The 18284-nt window shown below is 36.4% G+C and overlaps 1 protein-coding gene across 12 annotated transcripts in view; it reads left to right on the top strand.

Moving 5' to 3' along the window:
• The window catches only part of RBFOX2 (RNA binding fox-1 homolog 2), a 266284-nt gene that overhangs the window by 102067 nt on the left and 145933 nt on the right, over window positions 1-18284 (top strand). Inside the window, exon 1 of one of the 12 annotated variants that reach the window (XM_039353086.1) lies at window positions 13716-14267. The exons of the other annotated variants lie outside the window; for them this stretch is intronic. Within the exon in view, the coding sequence (XP_039209020.1) occupies window positions 14253-14267 (15 nt within the window). The 5' untranslated portion in view covers window positions 13716-14252. Of the gene's footprint in view, window positions 1-13715; window positions 14268-18284 lie in introns of those variants that run through there. 12 annotated transcript variants of the gene reach the window in all.

Genomic DNA, 18284 nt, shown 5'->3' with positions numbered 1-18284 from the left:
GAAATCCACAATTTAGAGTTCCCTCGATCAACAATCTGTGTGTACATCCGTCACAAACTAAGAAGCCTATTGATATCAGTGACCCATCCCCGGATGCCTTGAATACCTCCCTACATCGTACTCAATACTTAGAAACACGAATAACAAGTATCCCAATTAACATGGAACAAGCTTGTCACCCTAATGATCATACTGAACCCCTCGTTCCTGATGGTGCTCTTATTACAATGCATCTGGTCGCTGGTGTTTTGGGAACGTGTATGAACTTAGAAAAGGAAATAACTACTACGAGTGACGGCAGAATAATACCTCTGCTATGCTGCTGCGTTGATCAGAGTTACCGAGACAGAGACACGCCTCCAAAAAATGCACAGAAGATCAATACTTACAGCCGCCCTGCTACAGGGGTAGTCACGCGCTCTCAGAGAGCGACACTACAGAAGGCTGAAAGAGAGGCAACTGGGTTGAGAATCGTGCCGGATTGCACAAAGGAGGAGCACGGAGGACATCGAATAGATGTCAAATTAACACAAACGTCTCGGGGAACACCTGTTATAGCGAAACAAGGCGGACCTTGGATTCAATTAGACGATACGTTAGGAGCAGTGGGGGGAAACAAAAGTATAGATGAGATCAATGGCAAAGATCGTGAGGGTGCTGGAGGGGTGGTAGGAATAAATGTGCTGGAAAACGAGGGTCGTGGTGGAACCCCCGGTATGAAATATTGTGATAACAAAAATACAAATGAGTATGATGTGCGCCGGAGGAGTGGAAGAGAGAAATGCTCTGAGGAACACAGGAAGAAGAACCAACTCAATAGCGCGGAGGACAGTTTAACTCTGAGAAGCACACGCTGCCTTCATGACTTGAGAACTAAAGGGGAAGGGGGGGTGGGTGGCTACGTGGATGTAAGTAAGAGCCATAAGAAGGAATCATCAAATGCTGTAAGTGAAGTAAGAATCAGTCGGGCTGGGACCCGTTACAAGGTCCATGCGCAGAGTGCAGGTGCGGCTATGTTTATAAGCAGGTTTCCTCACTGGCTGGTCTATACCCTGACGATGATGGCAGATTCCTAGCCATTGAAAGCTTGGTCTTATTTATTTAAACCGTGTTGTTTTATCTCCTGGTGATCGCCTTTTTATTTATATATATCAATAAAAAGGCGATCACCAGGAGATAAAACAACACGGTTGTTTTATATATATATAAAACAACATGGTTGTTATATATATTTGTTTTCTGAGGTTTTCGCGGGTGTTTGTATGTAGGTCTTTGGTTGTTCGGGTTTTCTCCCGCGTAAAATTGGAAGTGTCTTGGCGACGTTTCGACGAAGTCCCATTCGTCATCTTCAGGCTGGTGTTTTCAGCTTCGTGCTTCGAGCAGCAATGTGTGGTCTTAGCTGTTTCTTCCTTTTAACTGCCAGTGGGGGTATGAACTGATTGGGTGGGAGCTTGGCTGTGTTCTGATTGGGTGGAGGTGTGTTCTGATTGGTTAGGGGCTTGGCTGTGCTCTGATTGGCTGGGGGTTGGCTGTGCTCTGATTGGCTGGGGGAGTGTTCTGTTTGGTTGTGCTCAGGTTAGTCTGAGTTGCAGGGAGGTTTAAGATTTTGGGCTGCCTTGCTATTTTTTGGCTTCGCGTTCGTGGTTGTGCCTCATCTTCATGGAGGGTGTCAGTTTGCTTCATGTATGGATTGGAGGAGTTCAAAGTGGCTAAGGATGCAGCTGTAGTCTGGCTTCTGGTTTGTGGTCGTGCTACATGGAACACTTTGAAACCCAAGCTCTAGAAAAATCGGATCACAAACCCAAACTCTGGCTCAGATACGTAGACGACACCTTCATAATCTGGCCACATGGGAAAGAAAAACTGGACAACTTCCTCACACACCTCAACAGCCTACACCCCAAAATACAGTTCACCATGGAAACAGAAACTAACAACCAACTTCCCTTCCTGGATGTCTTAGTCTACAAGAAATCCAATGGCTCCCTAGGACACACCATCTACTAGAAGAAAACACACACAAACCGCTATCTGCACGCTCTCTCACACCATCACCCAGCACAGATCAACTCTGTAGCCAAGACACTCATCTCCAGAACAAAACGCTTAGCTGACGAACAACACCTAAAAACCGAACTACACACTCTCACCAATGTACTAACATCCAATGGATTCCAAAGAAATAAGATTACAAACCTAATCCAAAAAGAAACCCCCACTAAAATCCAAGACAGAGAACAAGAAAACGGCAAAGCCCGCCTCCCATACATAAAAGGCACCACAGACAGAATCAGCAAGATCCTCCATAACACAACATCAAAACAGCATTCTGCACAAACAGAAAAATATCCACCATCCTAAGAAACCCCCAAAGATAAAATTGAGTTAGAAAATCAAGGAGTATATGAAATCCCATGCACTGCTTGTCCCAACACATACATTGGACAAACCAACAGAAGAATACGTGCACGCATTGAAGAACATAAGAACTCAGTCAAAAAAGAGGAACCAACATCTTCCCTGGTCCAACACCTTAAAGCCACAGGACACGAAATTGACTTTAAAAATACCAGAACCATTGCCAAAAGTGAACATTTTAATAACAGAATAATCAGAGAATCCATCGAGATAGAAAAACGCCCACACAGCATGAACAAGCGAGATGATACCTCCCACCTACCAGCCATTTGGAAACCCGCCCTTATTGAGAAACGACTCCCTAACACAAAAAATGATACCAGACCCACACTCACAAAAACCACACAGGATGTCACCACCACACATCCACGCAAAAAGCAAACCCAAAGCCACACCGATGATGAGGCATGACCACAAACCAGAAGCCAGACTACAGCTGCATCCTTAGCCACTTTGAACCCCTCCAATCCATACATGAAGCAAACTGACACCCTCCATGAAGATGAGGCACGACCACGAACGCGAAGCCAAAAAATAGCAAGGCAGCCCAAAATCTTAAACCTCCCTGCAACTCAGACTAACCTGAGCACAACCAAACAGAACACTCCCCCAGCCAATCAGAGCACAGCCAACCCCCCCAGCCAATCAGAGCACGGCCAACCCCCCAGCCAATCAGAGCACAGCCAAGCCCCTAACCAATCAGAACACTTCCAATTTTACGCGGGAGAAAACCCGAACAACCAAAGACCTACATATATATATTCATTCTGTTGGATTCTTTTAAATATATATATTTAGTCCTGATATGGTTAGCTAAATTGCTTTATTGCAGACAAGCGTGCTCTCCAAAGTATATGTAAAGATATTTTTCTGGCTTTGTACTTATCTACATTTCTAAAAGTAATATTTACTTCTTTCTTTAACAATAATGGCATTCAAGGTGAATAACAGTAATAAAAGACATTATTACTATTACATCAGAACTAACATTTACAAATGTAATAAACTGTTTCTTCAGTATAATTCTGATTTTTAAAAAACCTGAGAAATGGAATTGACTACATTTAATGCACTATGTTTATTTATATGTCAATTTTATCCCACTTTATGGAGCTCAAAGTAGCGCATGGTTCTGTGTAATTGATTGATTGATTATGTGCCATCAAGTTGTTTTCAACTCCTAGGAACCACATACATAGTTTTTATCATTGGTACTCTGTCCCTAACCTGGTTTTTCATGTCTTCCAACAGTGTACTTATGATCACCATGATTGAGTGCATCCCCCTTGCTACTGGTCATCCTCATTTTTTCTTTCTTTCCACTTTCCCCAGCATTAGAGCTTTTGTGTGTATGGTTTGTGTTTGTGTTAAATTTATATCCCAACTTTTCTCCAAGAATTCAAGGTGACTTAAAAGGAGTTCTCCATTTTATCCCCACAACAGCAATCCTACGTGGTAGATTAGAAAGTGACCTACCTACTGTCATGAAGCAAATTTTCATGGCTAAAGATCAGTTTGAATTTAGGTATCTCAAGTTTGCTTTTGATGTAATAGCAATAGCAATAGCACTTAGACTTATATACAGCTTCATGGTGCTTTACAGCCCTCTGTATGCGGTTTTAACAAAGTCAACATATCGCCCCCAACAATCTGGCTCCTCATTACCAACCTCAGAAGGATGGAAGGCTGAGTCAAGAGAATTTGTGAGAATTGAATTGCTTGCAGTCAGCAGAATTAACCTGCAAATTGTATTCTAACCACTGTACCACCACGGCTTCTACACCCTACTGTCAGTATAACTCACTGAGATCTTTTTGATTGTTCTGGGGACTTAAATGGACATTTTCGACCAATTGTAGCAACTAAATCATTTACAAGGACAAGCCCTCTATAGATACATTGCAGTGGTCGAAATCTGAGTTGAGGACATGAGTCACAGTGTTTCTGAACTAGATTTCTCTGCAGATAACTAAAATACCCATGAGATTCTAACATGATTTTCCACACAAAGCATGGGAAAAACCTCTATTGCTTGGCAATATCTGCTTATCTCTTGGAATAAGAAGTAAACAATATGTCATCTATTCATATGAGTAATTAAGTCAATCCTGGAAGTCTTCCTCCTAAGAGTCTGACAACAGTTGTCGTAGTGATACTCTTTGGAATGGATCTGACCCTTTCTTGCAAATGTTATAGTTGTAAGACAGAAAGGATCTAGTAGTTGACATATATTTTTCTAGGTGCCTGGCAGCTGGAAGGGCACAGAAATGTCTTCATGACAGCTGTCTTGTTCCATACTGTTCAATGCTTGTCTCATATAAAGCAACATTCACCCTTTTTATATTTTTTGTGTCTGAAATAAAATTTAACTCCCAACATTTCTTCTCCCATTGTGCGAGTTTCTTTTATAGCTTTTATTTCCACAAATGTATCTCTCTTTTAATATAGAGAAATTAGGACCAGACAATTCTTAAGCTGTACTTTGGGGAATGTTAAGGAAAGGCGAAGAATTCATAGTATTACTTATTGCAACATTAGCGATTGGAATGTTAAATTAAAATGAAATGATATTAAATTCTAAAGTCTTGGAAACTACAAAATAAATAAAAAGGACAATTCTGATCATGTGTAAAATATGTTATGATTTCAGATAGTGGCAGTTAATAATAATTTTTTTCAGAGCTATTTAGAAAATAAATTCAAGATATGAAGCTGTTTATCATTCAGTATATATTTTTAAAAGTGCCTACCCTAGCAGAGCAGAATTTGGTGGCATTTTGCTGCCAACCTGCTTTATAATTATATAGATTATAAATGATGCTGTAGAATTAATATATCCTGGAATGCTGTAAAGTTACAAGGGAATAACCCGGGAGAGGGAAGGGAGGAGATGCTGCCTAGGGAATGGTCAGATAAGAGAGGGCAGAGCCTACAGCTACATAACATGTTGAGGAAGAGGCTTGGAAGGGACTTCTCCCAATTTTTTATGGCTGTAAAGAAGATGATGGGAGATGTGTACTGTACTTTCAGACTTGTAAGATTTTGTTGATATAGTCTTACAATAAAATAGAATTATCTTATCCAGGACTGTATCCTATCTGGTCTATCTGGGAAGGCTGACAAATGCTTTCTAAAAATTATACTATTGAGTTATTTTTAAGATATATTATAAAATTTCCATTCCTATTGTATGGGCCTCTTGAATAGTTATTCCATGCTAAGCAACCAATATTGATGATACTATACATTTATAAGGCTTTAAAACATGACACAGAGACTCCTGCTTCCTTTATTAGTAAAATAAAATAGCAACAAAACTATTGGTGATGGGGAAAAGCTGTATAAATATTACATATTTAAACATTAAAGTTGGGGAACAGGACTAAAAAAACTCCCAAAAGTTGCACAGAAAATACCGTTTGGAAAACATTATCTTACTTAAATAGACTCTCATGGCAGCAAAATTTGCTACATGGATGTAAATAGCTTGAACAAAATAAAGTAACAAGAAAGCAAAAAGCAATTAGAATTCAGTAAGAAAGGAGTAAAGGTAAGTTGGCATTTAGAGGAATGGCTAACATCTGTAGGATTCTGTTGTATTCGTGCCAACTAATCATATATCAAACTCTGTATTTCTTGGCTTCTGCTTCCTCAGAGGACTCAGAGGTACAGGTTGTAAGAGGGTGAATTTTAGTTAAACATTATAAGAGGTTTGGTAGTAAAATCTGTTCGGCAGTAGAGCTAATTACCTTCAGGAGCTTTCAGTTTCTTGATGATTTTTATAACAGGATGGGCCATTAGATGTCCTTGACTGAATAAGGGGTTGGACTATGTGACCTCCTGCCTTTTGAGGTTGTATATTGCTAGTTCTTGCTGCTACTAACTTCCCTGACATCCTTCCTCTAATCCCAGTGTGTGTAAAAGAAATAACTTTGAGAAACCAAAATAACAGTCAGTTAAAAGAAATTTGAGTCTGGGTCAGATCTATAACTCAAGTAAACATCTCAGACAATATTAGGGGAAATTATATTATTTTTGCAAGATTCTGTTACTATAATTTTATAATAAAAATAATATTAGCTCGTGTGACTTTGATTTCCTAGTCCAGCCCACCTTGGAGGGCTGATGGTGTGTGAGAGAGAGGATTACCACAATTAATACTAACTTACTAGCAATTAAAATTGTAAAAATGGAAAAAAATGAAACCATTTCTATAGGTCATATTTCATAGATATGTGATTAGAAGATTTGAGGTGGATGGGATGGGGATAAACCAATCTTATAAGACGGGTGTCCAATTCTCAACGTCATGTGATGTGTCACAATGTATTGCGACTTTTTCCCCATTGCCGGCAATGGGGTGGGTGCGGTTTTGGCGTGACGCATCCAGCCGACAATTTGACACCCCTGTTATAAGAAGTAAACAATATTTTTATTTTTTTTAGAAAATAAAAGTATTTAAGAAAAAATCTGCATAATTTTTTTAATGAGATATTCCAACTAGTTCTACAAAAGTAGAAGATTCTTGAAATAGCTGTCTTTGCTGTTTCAGTTTCCATGAAAATTGCCTTTTCCTGGAAGTAGTGAGATGGATAAGACTGCTTCTAGATTGCTCTTTTCGCAGCTCTTAAATTTCTGATTTCAATGCTGTATCAATGTCTTTTTAAATGTCATTGTACTTGATTTTCACCCATTGAGATTTTCAAGGAAAATGTATAGTGCCTTCCATATTGCTATTATATATGCCTCAAAGTTCTAGTTTAAACTATTCACCTGATGTTGCTGCTGTTAAAGGGGCTGTTCTCCACCAGAGCTTACTTCCTGGCAACATTACTTATTAGATCATAACACTGTTTTGGAATATATGTAGCACTTTGTCAAGTCAGTAACACTTCCAACTTATCACTGTTGTTAAATACTGTTAGTATTGCCATTAATTGTCCATGGCTAATTATTTAACAAAATTAATATTTTGGCTTAGTATTAAAAAAAAACATTATCCAATGCACAACGTGATGGATGCGTCTAACAGAGTGGTTTTCAGCCTTAGCAACTTTAAGATGAGTGGACTTCAACTCCCAGAATTCCCCAGCTATCTATACATTGCTAAGGTTGAGAAACACTGGATAAGTAGCTTAGAAACGAAATTATCCGTATAATTAAGTATCCCATACAATTTTTTTCTTATTTTTTTCTGACTCAAAACATCCATATTTATTCAAGATTTTGGTTGAAAATATTTTCCTTCTTAGGGAAATAATTTTTCACTGAGTATTATGAATGAGTGATGATCAGCTGTATTGCTCTACGAATAATTTATCAAACTTTTCTCTGCCTATGAAGAAGAGCAGTAACAGTTTTCTAGATTTGAATTTGAGAACTCTCTATTTGCATTCCCAGCCGAACTAGACCACTCTTTAATCCAAACTTTCAGCTGTCACCATATCCTGCTGAGGGTCTGGCAGCTTCTTGACTAATATCACTTCTGTCCTTGGACTCCTCTTAATTAGCTGGACTTGCAAAGACATAATTCTTTTAGACAGACCTTTTTTTTTTACACAGCCTAGCACATCATTATGTAAAAGACAAGTTGTAGTTTCTTTATTGTCACAGCTACTACTATATTTCAGAGCTATAGGGCAGTTTTTGATGTACAGAAAGAACTGGTTTTTTAAAAAAAATTCTAGAACCTCCTAGTTAGATCAGACTAATTGAAGCTGAAGTATGACAAAGGGGAAAGTTCTATACAATTACGGAGTTTTTTTTATTCCCATTTATATATCTTTCTGACTGAAACCAGTGCCCTATCTACATACCTCCAAAGCTCTTTTTCACAGATGAGAAGCCAAATTTCTGCTCATAAAGAATACGTCCTCACGTGTTTTGCTTCTGTTTCGTAAATGTTTGTTTCAAAGAGATACTCTTTTCTTGAAGAAGAAAAATATCGACACTTGCTGCTGGCAGAAGGATAAACATAGAATGAGGCAATACACTAACTGCCCATACCTATTTTGATTACTTATCTATAGAACAGTAATAATGTTCTTGGATGAAACAAACCAGAATCTTCCTCTGCTTATAAAGCAGATCTTGTTTTTCCGTACAGATCACATCATTTTGAAAACTTCTGTTTATTTAAAATATAACCTGTTCCTTTTTAGCTGAAAAATGTTTCTGATTCCACAGATCATTTTGTTATGCTGCTTTAGAGTGAAGTGAGTAGGTTTTTTTATTTCATAGAGGGTGGTCTATAATACTAATGTTATGGGCATCAGAACAGTTTTTTCTTTGTGGCTAATATTAATTGCATGCTGGATTGTGTGATTCAAAAAAGATATAATTAGAGGATAACAGCTCTTTCTAACCAAGGTCAAAGGCTCTTTTCTCTGAGTGCCTGCGATAAAAGAACAGAGTCATCTGACAGTCTGAATCAAACCTGAGCAGATGCCATATTGCTATTTACCAAAAAGGGTCTTATGACCTGTATCTCCTTCTCCCTTCCTTTTCAGCAGTCCATCCAATCATAAGTAAATGACTTTATAGTTTCTGCCACCACCCACACAGAAGATAGCTGTTTTGTTCTTGGTTCAGTTTTATCCGATTTTAACTCTTTGAGATCTGTGCTAGAACTAACTGCTTTTTGTTGTCTGAAGCCCTGTTTCTGATATTTGACAGAATTATTCAAAAGGATGGTGGTTGCTTTCAGGAGCATTATAATAGCAAACTAAAATGTGACGGCGAGGTTGTATTGTCTAGCCTTTTTATCTTTTTTTTCTTTTCCTTACTAGCTTATAAGCTTGAGATACTTCACTTATTTAGAAATAAAGAGTGGGATAATGTATGTATTTAAGTGCTTTGTTGCTTCCCACATTTAAACATTTTAATGCCCTAAATGTTCAATTGCTTATTCTGAACAGATATTTCTTCAGAACTGTACTTCAGTTACATTTTCCTATCAGCCATATTTTTTGACGGAAAGAAAATCATCTTCACTGCCCACCCCCTTACAGTTTTTCTCAAATAATGTGGAATGTGGTTGTCCTAGTGTTACGGTTACATGGTAGATTTCTGTGATACACTTGGTTAAAAGTAGCACAACTCCTGTCTTTCATATATTGCTGCATTTGTGTATTTGAAAAGTGAACATATTATTAGTATTGTATTTAAATGATAAAGAACTTACACTTTTTCCCATCTATCTATCTATCTATCTATCTATCTATCTATCTATCTATCTATCTATCTATCTATCTATCTATCTATCTCAAACTATATATATGTATGTATGTATGTATGTATGTATGTATGTATGTATATAAAATAAGTGAAAAATTGTAGATAGGCAGAATTACATTCACACATGTGTAAAAAGGGAATAAAAGTAGGAACTGTTAAAATTATGCATCTTGGGAGCAGAAATAATTTTTTTTTAAAGTGCTTTCAAAACTTTTTTTTGTTTCAAAATGAAACCACATATTTTTGGCTTAGAGTCCAAAACCTTGCACGGACCTTAGTGGAAAGACAAGCTTGGAGCTACTGTTTAAGCCATACCCGCATTAGCCAAAAATGACAGATGTCAAAAAGCTAAGCAGGATCATGACTGGTTTATATTTGGATGAGAGACTGCTAGAAAATAACAGGGCTGCAGATTACACTGCCAAGTTGAAAAAAATGTCCCAGGAGAAAACTATAGTAAAACTCTTCTGTGTTGCCGCAGTGAAAACTACATGGACATGTTTGGAACTCAACTTGAAGGAGACTTTGTCTTTCTACTGGACTTTATCAAAGATAGAAATAGTGTTAGATAGCTCTAAAGATTCTCCTTAGTGTAGACACATAGGCTTGCTGGAAGAAAGAATCAAATAATCATCAGTTTTCTATATAAAATCGGCTGTCAAAAATCAAATCCCCTTCCTTCTTTCCTTCCTTCCTTCCTTCCTTCCTTCCTTCCTTCCTTCCTTCCTTCCTTCCTTACTTACTTACTTACTTACTTACTTACTTACTTACTTACTTACTTACTTAGATAATATATGCAGATCCCTTGATAGGAACCAAAGAAGATAGTCTTTATAGAGGCAAAACTGGAGATTAATATATGTTACTAGAAGAAAAACATTGGTAGAACTTGTGTCTGATAAGGTTATTTAGTGGTAAGAAGACAAGCATCCTTCCTCGTCCGAAAAATATGTAACTCCAAAATAGGTGAACAGGATTTTGCTATAAAATGCCTAAATACAGATTTTTCCAAGTCATATAAAAATCTGTAGTTTTTTTGCTATGAGAACAATCCCACATGATATATTTCACTTCTTAACTGAAGTGGTGTTATTCAGAATTGTGTGACTTCATTCTGTTGCATATACAAGGTCTAATATGCAGAACTTGAATTCCATTATTTTGATTTTTTTCATGCCTTTGAGTCAGTGTTAACTTCTGCAACTGCCTGGACAGAGAGAGTGACTGATTTCATTTCCAAAGCAGGACTGAAATTTGGTTTGTATCCCAGTGCATTAACCACTGCCTGTGGCTCTCTAATTTGTCAATATCAAACCTAAATCTTGTGTCCTTTATTGTTTTGTTTTCTAAGAAATTTTGCAATAAAAATGATTTATTGTAATTTCCTCATTGATCTGGAAATAAGAAATATCTAATGAATTTGATTTAAATATGAGTTGTGGGAAAACTTTATTTGTATTTCTGTACATGATGCTCAATAAGGAATTAATCCTTGATCATATTGAAATTGCAATATATTCTCTATACTGAAATTATACTTTTTTTAAATAATTCTCCTTGCTGGTAAAAAACGTAATCTGGATATTATATAATGTAACAACTTCAAGATAAACAATATGCATATTCTAAAATTTAAACAGAGTCTGGATTAGTTGAATTCAAAAGTAGTTTTTGTTATAGGATCCATTACTTTCAAACTGGTACTCAATTTTACATGCTTAGGACAAACTAAGATAAGAGTACATTTAGTCCTCAACTTAACAACCATTCATTTAGTGACCATTAGAAGTTACAATGGCTTGTGACCGTTTTTCACATTTACAACAGTTACAGCAACTTCATGGTCACATGATCAAAATTTGGAAAACTTATTTGGATGCTTAGTTACAGTGTTCTGGGGTCATGTAATCTACCTGTTGCAACCTTCTGACAAGCAAATTCAACGTGGAAGCCAGATTCATTTAACAACCATGTTACTAACTTAACAACTGCAGTTATTCACTTAACAATTGTATCAAGAAGAGTCGTAAACTCATTTAACAACTGTCTTGCTTAGAAATTTTGGAAATTTTGGACTCCGTTGTGATCATAAATCAAGGACTGCTTGTAAAGGTGGCACTGAAACACCAGGCACTGTCTGAATGAAGATCCTCCTAGAATTATCTTCATAAGAAGTCGCACCTTGTTTGTAAATGAGAGCTTCTCTTGGTGAGGTGCCTCCCGTTTTTATTACTTTCACTTAATGTTGGACCCACATAGCTTGCTGTATTCTAATATTTTGTACTGGTAGAACAGTGTCCTACCATCTCTAGGATTAGTGTCCTTGATACTACTTCCTGTCTTGCTATTCCTTTATTTATTTATTTATTAATAAAATTTATATGCCGCCCAATCTCTAGGGACTCAGGGCGGCGTACAAAATTAAAACAATAAATATAACAATAAAAAATAAGTGCATTCATACAGCATGTCCCACGGCCTTGTCCACTTTTCTGTTTATTTGGTACTGATACTGGTACTGATAATTTTTTTTAGAAAATATATCACATTGGGAAGCATCTGTCTAGTTTTGGTTCATAAATTATATTATATTTGTTTATTTATTTACTAAATTTATATGCCACCCATCTTGCCTAAAGGCATTATTTTTTAATTAAGACATATGGTCATTTATTTCTTTTTGCTTATCATGCTGTTTGACTCCAACTATTATGGTTTATAAACACACATGTAGTGAATGAAGCTAACCAGTTATTTATTCCAGAAGCCATAATTAAGCATTATAGCATAGCACAGTGAACTGGGTCATCTTTTCTCATATTAGTATTCTTGACACCATACAGGCAAACTCTTGCTGCTCTATAGAAGGACTTTGGCCGGATACTCAGTGCTCAGGTTCTGTACTATTTTGCTCTTAATACTGCTTTAGTACAATCCTATGAGATTTACGGTTGGGAATAAGAAAAAGGTATATAGATACCAGCAAATGTATGCTTAAATATCCTCAGACATTATTATTTTGGTTGTTCTTTCTCTCTTTGTTATGAAGTTGCTGGGTCCCATGGATTCCTGGATGTCCAGAAATATAAAATCTTCCATAGCACAAAAGAAGCAAAGCTTAGGTCCTGAGTGAAAGGCAAGAAGTAAGGACACAATTTCTCGTTCTGTGCAAGTTAAAAATACTAACAACGTTGTTATGATGCTTAAAAATAATTATTGGCACAGTTTATGTTGTTCTTTGGGCTCTTTGCTCCAGTTTTAGTAAAGGATTGATCATAGAATGAAAATGGAATTAATTGCTGCTTTATTTTAAAAATCGCTTGTCTATGGTAAGATTTCACTCAACTAAATATACATTTGCACTGTTGGCATCCAGAGATTTTCATTGCTAATCCTTGGATTATATGAATTGTATTTAAACTAGCTATCTAGAAAGCTGGGCATAAGACAGAAGCAATAAGATTTACTGCACTGAGTCTCAGAATCAAATGTGCCTCTTTCTCAAGAGGGAGGCAAACCTGTTTTCCCAGTTTGCTGGAACACTAGTTGAAAATGGAATTTATGAGATAAGGTGACACTGATCTTTTGGGCAGTGAGGACGGGGCCTGTAGGATCTTGTTTTCCAGACCTGCTCTACAGTTCAAGAATATTTCCTTTGGGAAATTACCTCTGCTGCTGCTGCTATTGAAACTGTGCATTAGGATATGAATTCATATACAGTTACAAGAGGTGTCCCTATCTTTTTGGAAAGCACGATACTTGTAATCTAGTGTTTCCTGCAGAGTTTACTACTGCATCTGTTATTTTGTAGGAAAAGATTAGTAGAAACTGCATCCCCCTCTCTGTTTTTTTATTGGCAGTAGGGAGCTAGTATTATCCCTCTACCTTTCAGCATATTTTACTAACTGTCCTCTTGGTTCTGGCAGTCTTCTCGCTTTCTCTGTACCTTAATCCACTAAGCACTCTATTTACAAATACGTATTAAGGGCTAGGTAAAGAGATTTGATAAGCTGACTAATGCTGTTGATGGCTATAGGCTTTGCTAGGGTTTGGCAAGACTGGTATATGAATGATGTTCTCAGAGTTCTTTCATGATTTTTGTACAGAAAAGCAAACTTGGAAAGTACTGAAAAGAAGCTTTTGTTTTTCTATCCTGAGAGAGACAGGTTTTCATTCACCTTAAAAGAAGCTTTATTTTAATCATACCATAGCTCTAGGAATTAGCTTGTGTTTATTGCTGACTCCACCCTGCTGTTCCTGTTGCAAGAATCTGAAGAAGCAATTGTGTTTTTAGAAGCAGAATGACGAGAAATTCCCCAGGGGCAAATGGAGAGTGTGAGCTCTAAGTACACCAATAGAGAAGCAAGCGCAGACACACACAAGGGTTGGGAACTCCCAAAGATAGAGAAGGAGAAAAAGAGAAAGAGTGGAAGTATAAACAGGAGAGCCAAACAAAGTGGGAGGTGGAGGAAGAGAGACCACTTTTAATTGTTTAATTTCTATCTACCCTTCCAAGTTTTTGGTAATCACTTTTTAGTCTGGTCTCTTATTCTGGGATCAACTCCATCAGGTTCTGGGTTGGAATTGCCCAAACTGACATGATGTATCTCTGGGTGAGTAGAGATTTGTACGAGCCAACACACTTTGAACAGAGAAGGTGTGGAAAGTTGAAGATTCTGTCTAAAAGAATATAGCTGCTTCTTTTGGTTTATATTCTTTTCAGGATTTCCAATATACTAGAAATTTGCCCTTTTGCAAATATATAAAAGTATGCAATTGAATACTAATTCTTGTTACTGAATTTTTAAAATTTTGTTTCCTTCTGAAAATACACCTGAGAGAGTGCTGTAGTCAGTTTGGAAGCATATCTTGATTGCCTGTATGTAGGAAAAAGAATTTTCTTTTTCTCAAAGGTGTCAGGTAATAAACTCATTATTCTGTGATGGCTATTATGATATGACTGGAGGACATAACTGCAGGAAGAGGAAGGAAACAATCAAGGTGGTGTAACTGCGTATACGAAGGCATCTATCTAATACTTCGCTAAGATTGTCAGAAATGGGTCATGCAAGGAGTAAGTCACAAATACTTCAGTCACAAATACTGGATTGAGTTACATACGCAGACTTTATTTTTGAAAATGTTCTTAACGTGTAGAATTTGTTCTGAATTTTAATGGCTTTTGTATTTTTTGCTATAAAATTCAGTAACTATGAAAGTGGAAATAAGGCTGAGGGCCTCAAGTTGTGGAAAAACTTGGAAAATTCTGGATACTGCTGTGAAATTATTTTGTTTTTCTTACAAACGAGAGTTAAAACTAATATAATCTATTAACTTGAAAATATTCTAATGTTTTGTGTTGTGGAGAGGTTCATCTACTGATTTCTGAAGTTTTAATGAAGTGGAATGCAAGGCAAACACTGCCTACTTTATCAAACATGATTACAGCTACTAACCATAGAATTTTAAAAGTTTTAAGTAAAAAAATTAAGTAAAAATGTAAGTCAAAATACCTTATGTTGTACAATAGTATTGGGGATATGTTAAGTATATTATGAGTAAATATGCAGAAAAATAAAATAGCTAATCATCTAATTCTGTTCATTACTGCATTTTTTTTCTAGACAAGTGAAATAGACATGTTTTTTTTCGTGGAAGGGATTTGTGAAAGATAGTATGCCCTGAAGACACTCTTTTGTTTTAGTTAAAAAAAACTATATTGAAACCCATCCTTCTTTCTCTCATAATTTATATGGGCATTTTACTTACAGTGATCTGTAAAATATTATATGCATTAATTATGCAATCTAAAGGTAATCATCTTTTTTCATATTTGGACTCTTTGTGGTTTCCACTACATTTCACGATGTCTTTCTTAGTCTTTATTATTACTTTACTGTTACTACCAAATTTGCTTGGGAATTGTTTAGGGAATTTATTTTCTTTGTCTAGTATGATAATTTTATCATACTAAAATCTGGGTTTACAATTCTCCTTAATGTCTGTCTGTCTGTCTGTCTGTCTGTCTGTCTATCTATCTATCTATCTATCTATCTATCTATCTATCTATCTATCTATCTATCTATCTATCTATCTATCTATCATCTCTCACCTTTATTGCTTTTACAAATATCTCACAGCAACAATACATCCAACACACCTCCTTCCTCCTGTTCTCCCCACAATGACATCCCTAGGGGGTGGATTGGGCTGAAAGAGAATGACTGGCCCAAGATCACCCAGCTGGCTTTCATAGCTAAGGCAGGACTAGAACTCAGTCTCCCAGTTTAACTTTAATTTTTTAAAACTTGTACCTAAAAAAGAAGAAGCAGTTTCAACAGCACTGGAATTTGCTTTTTCTGTTTTCATGTATTGTGATTGTATCAGTTTGTAGTCAGTGTTCTCTATCTGGAAACATAACCTCATTGCATAAATACTTATTGAATCTAATGAAAATACTTATAATACACAAATACTGCAAAATGTCTCTATCTAGGATTTGTATGATATATAGTATTTAATATTGTGAGGCTAAAAAATTATGCAGGAAAATCACAATTTGTGATGTCACTTAGAATGATTCCCTTACTTAGGGATGCTGATTGCATATTTTTTTTTCCATTATGAATGCCTGTTGAAGCCCCTTAAGCACCCATTTTCCTCTGCCTGTTTGCCTTTGCAAATGTGATTCTTATGTATGTTTTCTCTGAAATCCCCTCTAGATGGATTTGTTTCTTTCATAATTCCCATACAGCTCAGTGGGATTCATTCCTAGGTGGGTGTGCACAAGATGTCACCTTAATGATTAAATAGAGCTGTACATACATACATTCAAATATGGTCTGCAAGATGGGAAATGAAGAGGAAGAGTGAGATTCACCTTGATTGCTCTTGTACTGCTTTGTTAAAAACTTTGACAATTAACAGTTAAAGATTTTTATTTTTTTTCTGCTTTTTTCTGCCTTTAACTTCCTCAGCTGCCCCTTATAAAATATCTGGGAAAATATTTGTCAGTTTGGGGGAGATAGGAAATTGGGTTAAATTTTGTCCAGGCAAAATGACTGGTTAAATAAAAAGAAGACTTGGGAAAAGATGAAATGGAAGCTACTGGGAATAGAGTAGATGTTACAACATAAACATGTGGAGTTTCAATAATATCAAATATGAAAAAAAAGATCAAATGAAAGAGGTTGTGGATCAGCAAAATGCATAGAATGATTATTGAAAAAATGAGGCTAAGGAAAGATGCTGTTGAATGTATACAGGAAGAAAAAAAAATAGGTGAAAGAATTTATTGTTTCACTCCTATAGACAAAATCTTGCCAGACTGAACTCTCTACTGTCTGCATTGACAATGTGCTCTATTATAAACAGTCTGCCTTCACCCTCTTGTTCTCACCCATAATATCTGGACTGAGTTGCCTCTTACTCCTCTGGAATGCATCCCCTCCCTCTGGTAATCCACCTCCTTACTACAGTGATGGCAAACCTTTTAGAGACTGAGTGCACAAACTGCAACCCAAAACCCACTTATGCATCGTTGGGTGCCGGGTGGGTGTGGCCCAGTGGGTGGGCTTGGCTGCGGTGGTAACGGCAGACTGGGTGGGACTAAAAAGTTCAATCAATTAATTCCAACTTTGCAAGATCTTTTTTTTTCCTTCAAGAAGTTGAAATTGACTGATTGAGCCTTTTTGTTTTTGCACACGGCAGTGGAGGCCTAAAGCGAAAAGGTTTTATAAAACCCAGCTGAAGGCCTAAGACTGGGGTGACGGCGCGCTTGCCCACAGAGAGGGCTCTGAGTGCCACCTCTGGCACCTGTGCCATTGGTTCTCCACCACTGCTATACTCCATCACATTCTTCTTGATTTTAGGGAGGAAAACAAATCTGGTACCATTTCAAATCATAAAGCACTCAATCTCCATATTCTTTGATTGGACAGCAAACAAACAAGTTAACAAATAAGTGACTCCACTTAAACTCATCTGCCAAATTTGTTTGCTCTTTGTGTTTTCTCATTCAGAGAAATTACAAATAATGGAAAATAAAAATGTGAATTAAACTGAGGGAATTCTCAAGGAAGCATTTAAATGATTTGTACTGAATTCCTAATGGTATGTTGAAGAGCAGAATTTAAATGAATGCTATGAAACTTGGACAGCGAGATCAGAGTGTATATATATATATATATATATATATATATATCAGATTTTTACAAAGTTTAGTAAATTATTGGGGCATACATGAAAAAGAAAGGAAATTAATCACGTGTTCACTGATTTAGAGAAAGCATATGATAAGGTAAATTGGTTTGAATTATGGAATATTTTGAAAGATTTTTTTCTTTTTCTTTTCTATTCTCTTAGTTTTTAAAATAAGATTTTTATGAGTAAGTGTACATGTAGAGGTGATATAAAGATATATTTTTTGATGACATGAATGTGTATGTACTTTTTATACAGACAATGTTGCTGTGCAAGAACTAGAATTATTTACATTGAATGTTAATGTGTATAACATAGCAAGAAATATTGAATGAAAATGTGTTGAAGACAGGGTAGTTCTGTTTGCAGGGAAAATAAAATAACTGCAAGTAATATATAAACAATAAAAAAAATCAGAGTAAATATGT

The sequence above is a fragment of the Crotalus tigris genome, unplaced genomic scaffold, assembly GCF_016545835.1.
Source record: "Crotalus tigris isolate CLP2741 ecotype Arizona unplaced genomic scaffold, ASM1654583v1 scf7180000018491.14276545383:2951260, whole genome shotgun sequence".
Classification (NCBI taxonomy): domain Eukaryota; kingdom Metazoa; phylum Chordata; class Lepidosauria; order Squamata; family Viperidae; genus Crotalus; species Crotalus tigris.
Note: the sequence above shows the minus strand (reverse complement) of the source record. Positions and strands in the feature narration are given on the sequence as shown.